This window comes from Syngnathus leptorhynchus, chromosome 9 (assembly GCF_054491065.1).
Source record: "Syngnathus leptorhynchus isolate UIUO chromosome 9, UIUO_Slep, whole genome shotgun sequence".
Lineage (NCBI taxonomy): Eukaryota > Metazoa > Chordata > Actinopteri > Syngnathiformes > Syngnathidae > Syngnathus > Syngnathus leptorhynchus.
Window position 1 is genome coordinate 6,532,866 of NC_141203.1, and position 12,047 is coordinate 6,544,912.

The following is a 12,047-nucleotide window of genomic DNA, read 5'->3' on the forward strand; positions in this document are numbered from 1 at the left end:
ACACTCCAAATCTCTTCATCGCGTTGGAAATGATGGCCGCTTTATGGATTCCTCCATCCAATTTTCTTCCTAGAATTTCTTGAATGACAAATCTTCACCATCACAAATCGATGTTTGGCAAATGAGCTTATAATAATAATAATCATGATAACAATAATAATAATAGCAAAAACAAAATATTAGCGGGAAAAAAAAATCCCAAACTTACCACGGTGTGTATCTGTGGTTTGCGCCGTTTGGCCAGATCTATGATATTGATACCATTGTAGTAAAGGTTCTCCATGCATCCATGGAAGTTCTTCCTGAGGAACGTGCCAGGTTTTCCAGGAAGCGGGATTCCACCGAAGCTCAGCTGTGACAAAGATATGGGAAAGAAATGCTTTAATTTGGGCTTTTGGGGTCGAGGGCAAAACTGGAGAAAACCCATGCATTCATGAGCAGAACATACAAACGCATAGTTGGGCTGTGTGAGTTGTTAAAGCGGTGCTAGTAACACTGCCAATATGACGTGCCAGAAGAGGCAGAGGATCCTCAGACTGATCACATGCATGTTTAAAAACTCATTTTTAAGATTATTACAAGTCGCTTTCCCTAAAGAGAAGACCCGAAAAGGCGTTCCAAGAACTTAACTGAAAGCTCTGACCTCAACACTTCCGAACTCATATCTCTAAATTGGCGGAATGCAAGCCAAGCTCACTTAGACGTTGCGGCTCCCTGCAAAACAAATCCCACGGCCGTTTGGCAAACGCTTTCTGGGAAGGCTGTTCCCGTTCCAGCGTCTGATTATTAATGGGATGGAGTATGTGGTCATTAAAAGGTAAGGTTTTCAGGAATTGAGCCATTACTTATGCCCGCCAGTTCTTGCGCAGCGTGCCCAGTTGAAACGTCTCTTTTTAACAGTTGAGATTTTATCAGCTTTGGCCCTCTAATTAATGCTAGCTGCATGAGTTGAAAGCATTATGTCCGGCTGACTACTTTTAAAAGGAGGAGGCTTTAAAGGGATCCTGAATATGCACTCGGCCGGCCGCATGCATAATGCAGATGGAGCATGGAGGTGTTCAATCCATACTTTATACATTTCCTCCACTATTAAATGTTGGGCTTTTATTATTTATTTTTTTGTCTCTGCAGTGCTAGAGAGGGAAGACTTCAAGCACTTCTCACATGCGTGGTGTTTCCACTGCTCTGCTTACGGGATAAATGCATCAAGTGCACTCCATTTTACAAACCGATTCGGGCCACTTGATGCTAATTTGCTCACCTCATAGTCCACCTCCAGCGAGTAGGCCTCCCCTTGGGTTTGGAAGTGGTGCGTGTGGGCGTCAACTGTGAGGTTGACGTGCTTGTTGAAGCGCTCCACGTGCACCGCGTGCCAATGCTGGTCATCCAAAAGACTGCCCACCGTGACGGCAATGCGGGGGGCGCTCAACCTCGGACGGCTGTCGTCTGGGAAAACAGCAGGGGGTGTTGGTAGGTAAGTCCAAAATGTACGAGTGAGGTCAGGAGCCCCCATGACACAAACTGGAGAACTATATGTGAGCAATTAGATCATGTAAAAACAAACATTCTAAAAGATTTGTTGTTTTAATGACCTTTTTCACAGGTGGTAGGACGTACGGTGTTGGTCATAATTAGGGTTACAAATTATTTCTGGTTTTACAGAGAAAGCTCTCTGCGGTGAGACACTTACTGTCTAATTGTTTGTTTTTTTTTGCTTCGATTTTATTTCATTTCTTAATTGCGTGTTCATCCGTATCCAAGTATATGGATGTGAACAATTAATTGTACACTTGCTGTGATGTGAGACAAATTGTCAAAATCGTGATGGATCAATAGTGTCTGTGTTTGGGACATAGCCCTATCAACGCGATGTTTATTTGGCCTATCCCGAAAAATGTTAACTTGACAAATTGGCTTTTCATTGCACTTTATAACCGTACGCATTGATTTAGCCATCCAGCCAATTTTGAAAATGATTGGTGAGTTGGAGCTTATCCCAGTTGAATTCGGGCAAAACAGTTTGCCAGCCAATTGCAGTCTATATCAATTAATGAAGTATATATGTAAATATATAAATTTATTGAGAAATAGTAATCCAATTTACATTATATGCTGCTGTTTAATTTGTATTGCACTCCACTCAGAGAATCAAATCTGACACACTCAAGCATGCAAGGGGGAATATCAGAATGAAAAGTTGCACAAACAGTGCCTTGCTCAAGGGCACCTCGACAATATCTAGGAAGCACACTCCCATCTATCAAACATATAGGTGCAATATCTTTTGACCGCGGTGAGACTCAACTTAAACCCCACGGTTCCAAAGCGCAAATCCTTCCAGATGAGACAGGATAGGGCTGTCGCCGCTGGTCAAAACATCATGACAATATCATATCCAGAGTTACCTTGCAATTCCCATATCACAAATATGCCATTTTTGCCTCATGGAGCCTTATAAAAAGACAGAAGAATACATACAGTGCTTAACAAATTGAACCAGTATTTTAAGTCAACAGCATTGACAATAAGCAAATGCACGGTTATTAAATCATTCACTCCCATTGACGAGAGTAGACGTCAAATTTGATGAGTTAATATTTTGGTATGGGTTAACATTACATCAGAGTACATTCGAGCGTATTTAAATATGTTTTAATGTGTTTTCGAGTATGCTGGAATGTGCTTTCCAATCAAAATACTTTTACCCCTCATTGGCAGCTCCCCCTTCCGTATTTTATAAAAGAAAACACAAAACTGCCACTATGCGAAATGTACGTAAGCGGCAGAATATGTCTCCATACAGCAGGTGGCAAATGTTATTCAAGAGATGCAAGTCTTCCTCTCAGTTTAAAGCACAAAATATGCATCACCTAAGTTGAGGTAGAGGTCCAGTTTCCCCCGATGGAGCTCCAGAGTGATGTAGTCGCCTCTCTGGCCCTCTCCGTGCAGCAAAACCCCGTTAGCCTGCTGACTCTTAAACAGCAGCGAGATGACATCTTTCACCGTGGACATGGACTTTTGGTTAAATCGATACAGCAAGGAGCTTCTGCCATCAAAGTCTGCCACATAGGACTCTGAGAGGGGGGAAAAACAGAGCAACGCTTGCATCAGTGTGACCGCACACAAAAACATGACAATGAGATGTGGACTGCGCCTGCAGTCAAAATCATCTCAGTTGGAAATTTGTCCGGACATTTGTTATTTTTTTAAAGCTCATTAGCAATTTTAAGAATTCAATACGTGGCTCGAGATGGGCCGTTTTTATGGCATTTAGTCTTAACAGTGTGTAAAATAGTTGCGTGTGTATCTGTGCAAAACTTTTCTATTGTTTCAGAAAAAAAAAAAAATCTATTTTAGTGTCAGAAAGCCCGCGTGGTCCACTACAGTGTGGCCTGTGAAAAATGATTCCAATATGCAGTGGCTGTGGGGCAAAAGAATCGGTCATTATCTGTGTTAATGTTCATGTCTCCCTTGAGGCGGGGGGCATGCAGTCGCAGGACCCGCCGCTTATCTCCTGAAGGGGCACAATGGCGCGCAAAGCAACATGACACACATAGCGAAAAAGCACAACTTGTTCCTCAACCGTGTGCTTTAACTCTGCAGGCCCCTTGTTTGTTTTATACCACTCCTGTTTGTTTTGTGATCTGTGAAGCACTTTGTGTAGCCTGGAGCACTACGGTGTGCTCCATAAATACAAACTAATGCTATGCAAGCGACTGCGCCTGTGGCTCGCCACAGTCGGCTTTCTCCGCAGAGGCGCGAGAATAAAAACATACACTCAGAAAAAGCAACAAACATAATATTTTCTAACAAGCTGTTTCTTTACACGTCCAACACACTAATCAGAGTAACTGGCTTGGATGAAGTTAGTCCCGCTTCCTGGGGAGTCCTAATTACAACAATTGCGATGAATCAAATAAAAAATAGGACCGCATGACTGCACAGGTACACCTAACATCAATTTCTTGATACAGACATCAAGTTTCTGCTGTTTATCCTGCTCAGTGTTGCGGGAAAACTGGAGTCTATCCCAGATGACTGTGGGCGGACAACATCCTGGATTGATCGCCAGGCCAAAAAGCAGATGCGCCATTTTAGTCCACTTGTCTAGTATAGCCAGGGACGAAATATTAATAGTGCAATACAAACGTCAATTTTATTCCATTTATCCTGTTCAGGGTTGCAGCGAAGCTGGAGTACAGCCCGAATGATTGTGGGATTGGTCATCAAAATACATTGGGGGGCTTGCTATTGTAGTGTTTGTATCTTCCAAAATCCGTTGTGAACAATTTTCAATGAGTTTGAGTGTTTATGTTTACTTGCTACAGTAATGATGATAAATTGGGGTGACTCATTTTTCATCTTTTTTTTTTCTCAACAGTTCTTTGAAAAAGGTATATGCATTGGGAATACCAGCCTTCCTGATGGCAAGCAGAATTTTTTTATTGAATATAGCATACAGTATTAGTAGTTTTTAAAAAAAAAATACAGTTAGATGCTGTCATTTAAGCAGAGAGGGAAACACTAGAAACAGCCAAACTGTGTCAGGGTTTCTACTTTATGGACCTGGAGTTGACACCTCCACATTTAGAAAGCAAATGTATGCATCTCTAATGTTACTATTTCCAAAATAATCAGTTGGTACTTTCAAAGTCTTGGAATATTTACAAGCAATCATGAAGAAGCTCAATATTTGAGAAAAAAAAAATCCTCTATTTTACCTGAAGGAATCATTATGCATTTAGACATAATTTTATAACATCTCAATTTGTGGAATAAATTCATTAAAATAAAATATAGCCTGTACAGACCATATTTCAATTATAAAAAGACATATTTTTCAATAACGAGTGCAAATTTGTTACTCTGACGAGTAGAGGGGGCACAGAAGGGATCGCCCCAAATCTTAAAACGTGACTCCAAGCTGCGAGCACACACAAGCCTTGACATGACAAGACAACCTGGATTCTATTTTTCCTTGTGGAAGCAAGTACAACACATTCATTGAAACGTTTTTTGAAACAAGTCTTATAACAACAGATTGACTTGGTTGTTTAATATCACACTTGATGGGTTTGTTTTCAGGCAGTCCAGAGACCCAACTGTTTGTATACAAGCAATTGAAGTCTCTTTTTTAGTTCCCTTTACAGGCAATCTGATGCCAACCGCTGTTGGTCTTTGTTTGATAACGGTTTCTGCAGTTGAGCCCACTGCGGGGTGTTCAATAATAACAACAATAAGTGTGATCGCTCCACACAAAAAAGCAAAGCGTTACGCTCACAATGAAAATGACATTTCAATTCACAAATGTCTTCCTTCACGTCGTGGCGGGTGAGAAGAGCATCTCATCCTCTCTCATCATTTGTACGCCTCATCGTTCATAGAGTGTACAATCGATTGGCGGCGAAGCAGCATTTTGGCCGTCACCTTTACATAATCCTTCTTGTGAGAAACGTCACGCTCTAACGTGGCAACGCGAGCCGCGCATGACAATGTGACTGCGGATGAGCTCTGCTAAACCGACCGCTCTTATTTTCCTTTGAAGGCTGAACCTGATCATCTGAAGAATACGACGGCAGCAGCAATGGCGAGAAAGCGTTTATGTTTGTCTAACACTGACGGCGATGTGTGTGCGAAGCAGCCGGACGCCATAAAACTGCTCATTGTGACATTGTCCGCCACGCTCACTGCTTTTAATTGCCCCATTTTCGAGTGAATCCCTAGGAAGTGTTTTTTTTAACAACTGTGGAAAACTGTTATCATGTGAACTCATGGGATACTTCATTAAGTACACCTGCATTCATAACAGGCAGAAATGCCTTCACTGGGATACTAATGGCAGATTTTAAATACTAATTTAAGATCATCGGTTGGATTTTATGGCTATGCTGCATCACACCGAAAGATTTTCATTGTACATAAACAAAGGAAGTATAATATAAAATAATCCATTGCATAGCACAGCAGGCTCAAGTTAACATGCACAGTGCACTTCCTCGAGGAGCTTATCAATCTCCTGTCACACAGCAGACCTCATTTGTTTAAAGCGTGTCAGGTATGTCAATAGTATGTGGCGCCTGACGCAATGCAGGCTGAAGGAACTCTCGAGATGATTTCAGGGAGAGACCTTAATTGCGTTGTTTCCATTTCCTTGCTATCTTGTAACTTCCAGCAAAGATAAGATGAGAGTTTTAAAATTCAGAATTAAAAGGCAAGCATTAGCATAGTTGCCGGTTTAGCAGCGGATTTCAGTGTCGGCATCAAAGAACATCTCACCGGAGGGCATTAGGCACATTGATTAAATGTGCCTAATAATTGATTAAAAAGGAATCGTTTAGTGTGTTTGCAGAATTGGCAGATGGCTCTGTGCCATGCTGGGCGTTTTGGCGGGGCAAGGGAATGTTGTTTTAAGGATGCAGACAGATCGACAGCAAATGGTACTTACTATAGGAACAGCCATAGACTTCCACTCTGAGGCCTATCCAGCCGCTCGGATTCCAGTCGAGGGGGACGAATCGAAGGAAACGGGCTCTTACAGCGTGGGAGAGTTTGTTCTGGATGACACCTTCCGAATTGATATTCCCGACAAATGTCTGTGGGAATCAGAAACAAGACGTGACAAATTATCAATATTAAAGATGGCAACTGTTTTGAGGATTGACGAGATACTTTATGCCATGTACGTCTTTCACAAAACATGCCAACCTTTTTGTTGACGTCCATTTTTTTTTTTTTTACTTTTCCATGTAAAAATCATCTGGCAAATGTCCACGGTAGTTAGGACCATCATTGTAATGTACAATAAAATAAGATTCGACATCTCCAGTGTAGTGATCTACACATTTATAATTGATGATATTTACACATCATATTTCTTGTTTTTACACAACTAATATACCTACATATTTAATGTTCAATACACTTCTAGTGTCAAACATTTTATGATATTTAATCATCTATGCAACTCCAATGTAGCATATTTACATCCTATTTTATGTTCCCTATTAACATCGTATTTAATGTTCTCATTTGCCATGTACACAATATTTAATGGTCTTTACAGCCGTAGCATATTTACGCCATATTTAATGTTTATGTACAAATTTCTAAATGTGTCACTAATCACATCCTGTACCGGCGATGAGCCAGCAGAGGATGAATATGTTAAATAAAGCTCGAATATTAACAGACACTGAGAATAAACCAGAGGGAGAGGTCTTTCCTCCTGTCTTTGAATGACATACAAACATAAGAATTATTATGTGGACCGAAATAGCTTTTCATGTGTGTCCACCGGAAAAAAAAAAGGCATTCTCACACTGGGTAGCGAAACAAGTCAGAGCGTATTTGTGAAGCATCATTTGTCTTTTTCATTTTCAGCTCCCAACAAAGCCAAAGGGAGATGCTGTAGACTGACAAACAGAGAGCGACTGAGGGAGAAAGACAATGGAGTCTCTCCAAAGACTAATGATGCTGCTAAGTGATTCTAGCCAGGTGACATATTCAATCAAAAAGGAATCATGCCGCAAAGCAAAGAGTCGCAAAGGATAGATCTTTACTTGTGGCATTTGTAACGAGTTCGCAGTCAAGACATGGACAGAAACGTTGGCTTGGATTGCTGTCTGCTAGCAAACACAGACGCAGGCCGCCTGCAGGACGCTGCAGAGCTGCGGCATCATTAAACTCGACGGCTGCTTCTCGGAAGATAATCTTGGGCCCGTGTGCAACCATTAAGGGTGAGACTGGCACTTTGGCCAAGGAGGAATAAGTCTTTTCTTAAAACGAAGACCTAATGTGTTGATTTGTACCGCTACACTGTCGTTTAATTTGGCAAAATGCTCCGAAAAGCTTGGCTGCTCATTTCATCCTCTGTCAAAACACAAACACTTTCATAGCGCTTATCTTTTTTCCTGCAGCCCCGGCACCATTACATTTATGACAGGGAATAAGTCAGCGTATAATAAGTCTGCTTGAAAGCAGGTGAGAGCATATCAACCCCAGCAGGTTCACTTCAGTATAGTAAAGCGCTAAAGGGTATCAGAAATACTCAATATGGATTGTACAATTTTTTTTTAAGGTGTAGTACAGAACGGTAAAGTAAAAATTAAAAATAATAAATAAATAATAATGAAAAAAGAGGAAGAAGAAGAATAGCAAGCCTTTAATAGTGATGTCCAACATATCAAGATCTTTTTCAGTGTTCCCACTCTCTAGAATACATCTGACAGAAGTGCGCACTGGATTAACTGAAACATCGATCAAGTCATTTTCTGATCCAGATGCACTGCACATAAATCTAAGCATCAAATTAGGAAAAGCAGTGGAGCGGGTAGGCATGACGACACTAACAAACATGTGACTTGCACTGGAGCTTCTCGAGGCTTTCTGGAGCAGCCTCGTGCTGTCATTATAAAACACTTGGAGTTTTCTGATATTTCCTTGCTCATAACAGCACTACAGCCGGGCAGCATATAAAAACACATAAAACATTATAGCGTGAGATCTTGATAGATACGAGCACATCCTACACTAATGGCAAAATGTATTTGCTTGATCGTACAGTTTCCGACACTGCCTATAGACTGCCTATATTTGCAATAATAGACCCAAATACTATGTTATTTCGCTGCACTCACTGGGTGCATCGGCAGGCAAATTGATCTTAGGAAAGGTTGATTGTCTGGTTTCTCTACTTCTAACAATCTTCCTCTTTTTATCATTATATGTCAGATCAAAATTAGCAGTGTACTTTTGTGCATATCTCAAAAGCTGCTGTAGGACAATGACTGAACAAAAGCAGGGAACTAAATACAAGCCAAGAGACAAGTCGCTGATGGAGCTGATTGGAGGACATAAGGGACCAAGAACGTGGATACAAAATCATAATGAGAGACATTAAACAAGGACTACATGGCCAAACATCCCAAAACCAAAAATTGAAAACTAAGAACATAACCGACAACATTAGATGGTTGTATCCTGTACCACTTCCATTTGAAATCAAAGACAAATCTTAACCTCAGGAGAAAACCAAGCAGGGTTGCTTCATGAAGAGACCAAGGACCTACACTGGAGAAAGCAAGACACTTACTACAAAGAAAACCTCACTAGTCTTAACCTTTGTAAAACCAAGGCGGGTTATTTGAACAAAAACTAACAGCAAAGCTACCAAGCTAGGGCCTTGGAGCCAACTCAACCATCTGAAGTGGGACTCCTCGATGAGCATGCAAAAGCCATGCCACTGAACAAAACATCTGAAGTCTAACGTCTAGAAAGCCTGCTGGAGAAACAATCTAGGCCCTTGCCTCTGTAAAATCAAGATGAGTTCTCACCACTGGCTAAGCAATCGAAGAGCCAAGCCAGACTGAAAACCACTGAAGAAAAAGACCACGCTAGTGTGGAAAAATCATTGTTGCAGCATTTAGCATTCGTCCTTGGGGTCCGAAGTCATATGTCAGATGACAGCAAGGCAATAAACAACCTCATAACCTCTTTTTGTTCCAAGGGGAGCCTGAGTGTGTTGGGTCCATATTGAATTGTTTATTGTGTCTCTGGTGTAGGTGTGAAACAATGAGAAAGATAAAAGGCAGTTGAAGAGTTCAATGGGGAGAAAAAGTTTGGTGAAGCATGAATTCAACAGACAAATATACAGAACATGCTGTAACTATTTTTTTCCTACGAATGTTGAAAATATCTCGCTTTCCGATGATACACACATTCAACCAACTTTAATGATTCACTTCAATGTGTTATGCTATATTTGTCATTTCACAGTGATAGCGCCATCTGTTCCTGCAAGTGGTCGCCTTGTGTGTGGGTGTCTTTTCAGCAGATTCCTTTTGAGAACACAAAGAACGTGTGAAATCACATATCGCCGCCCGGGTACCGCTGGTGATAGTCAATTACGACTTATGTTATGACTAATGTTATTATGTGCCCCCCTGGATTTTATTTTGTGCTTCAGTCTTTCCTATTCAGGTCACACCATGGTACTGACGTGATGCATTACTATCGTCTTTGTAATTCATCACAAGTTGCGACAGGCTGATTTATTGTTTCCAGTGCTACCATTTGCAGTAGTTAAGTTCTTTTTAGACCTGTGCTCCACGTGTGACTTTTGTCATTCAATTAAGACTAGTTTGCAGTTTTCAAAGGGCGACTGCGACTGGCTGGCGACCAGTTTGAGATTTAGTCTGAAAATGACATCACAGTGCCTAACGGCTAAGCTTGCGAGCATAACAAGACCAATGGTTAACTTCCTTTTACACTTGTATAGTTGAATACATTGCTTCTACATTTCATCAAGGGAAGTTTGACCTTCAAATTGATGACTTCTATTTCTTTTTTTAATTATATTTCCAATGGGAAATAAAGCTTCGGAATATATACAAATGAAATGGATTGTGTTTGACCTTAAATGCTCTGCCTTGGCTTATTTCCCTCCAGCAATGCATTAGAAACACCATAGTATATTTCAAATGCCTTATTTGATGTTTTCACTCTAATGGTGGTTTAGTGTTAGCTACTGTATAGAGGTTCTCCAGGGAAATGTGTGCACGTAGTGATTTGACTCTCGGCAAGGTCGTGAAATCCCAGCTCTCGAGCTCCCTCCGGCTCTTTTAAGTGGCCAGTGACGTGTTGGAACATAGTCTGGCGTCAATCACGGCCCACAGACGGAGTTCGCTCCCGGATGAATTTGTCCAAATAAATAAAAACTGGAAAACGGGACACTTGAGAGCTCATCTCCAGAGAGAGCGAGAGAAGGGGGGCTGTTAATGAGGATGGAAGCTGTCCCACAGTGACACACGCACAAATAGAAATAATGAAGTCACTGCGGGGTTACGTCTGTTTATGCACCCCAATTCTGTGGAAAAATATTTGGTCGTCTTCCATTTTGTTTTTTTTAACACTTGGCCGCAACAACCAAACCGCATGTATGGAGGCATCAGGAACCCATTCTGCGCAAACAGCTTTGTTCCCATTTGTCTGGCTTTGAAACAATAAAAATTTTGGAAGAACATGCAAGTTCTTCGGGCAAGTATGTTTTATTAAAGGCAGTCAGAAATATTAGTCCTTAGCCATAAATTCGGCCGATTTATAATCTGGCATATATTCATTCTTACAGGATTCGCAAAAATGCTATGCGTGAAACGTACACTACAGATTTTGGTTCCAGGCATCATACCTGAACCAAATCGTCAAGTCCCAAATTAGCTATCAATGCAAAATTACCTGCAATGTTTGGTCTTCATAAAGAGAGTTAAATTATTAATAGCCAATTTAGCTAACATGTACAAATAACTGTAAATTTGATATGTTAACACCTTCGAATATGGTCAATTTCATATCTTAGAGTCAATCAAAACTCTTTTAAGCTTCAATCCACTTCCAGAGATCTGTAGTCAATTATCGGTTGCAGCACCACCTAGTGCCGACAGGAACTGTCCATAAAGATGCATGTTGTACATTATGCATCTGCAAATTGGGTAATTATTCTTTTACACACTGGGACAGTTTAGTAAAAATAAAAATTATGTTTAATTTTAAAAGTTACCAAAATTTTACAGCAAAACAAACAAAAAAAAGAGGTGGTTTATGCTCAGATGGACTTGTGCTTGTGTTGCAGTAAAATGCTAATGACTCATTGTTGTTAAGTGCAATAGTTTGGTGCCTGCATTGCAGTTATTCCAACAGAGTGGTTCATTAGGTTTTTCCCATTTCCCATTGGGGAGAAGAGTGGAAAAGACAGGCTTAATAATTACTCCAATAATAAGAAGACACAGAGGAGGAGGGAAACATTCAGCCTACCTACCTGACATCGTGCTTATTCTCTTTAATTGCTTTTATGTTTTTGTTTTTTTTCTTTTCACCCCAATTGCAATTGCTGCTTAATGTTTTGCTATTAGGAAAAAAAAATGTTCTTCTCTTTGAGTGTGTTCCATAAAAACAAGTTTACTACTGAAGTCATTAGATTCTTCCTTTCTTCCTAGCCTCTGTATAAATTCAGTTTTTATGAATTCCAAAATATTAGCATGTTTCGAAGAAAA

The 12,047-nt window shown here is 40.6% G+C and overlaps 1 protein-coding gene across 1 annotated transcript in view; it reads right to left on the reverse strand.

The window, feature by feature from the left end:
• LOC147050865 (contactin-associated protein-like 5) overlaps window positions 1–12,047 on the reverse strand; it is a 64,049-nt gene that overhangs the window by 31,593 nt on the left and 20,409 nt on the right. The window contains exons 4-7 of the mRNA XM_085920167.1: window positions 6,446–6,593; window positions 2,871–3,074; window positions 1,262–1,446; window positions 209–352 (exon numbers count right to left, since the gene is read on the reverse strand). Coding sequence (XP_085776293.1) covers window positions 209–352; window positions 1,262–1,446; window positions 2,871–3,074; window positions 6,446–6,593 — 681 coding nt within the window. The remainder of the gene's footprint in view (window positions 1–208; window positions 353–1,261; window positions 1,447–2,870; window positions 3,075–6,445; window positions 6,594–12,047) is intronic.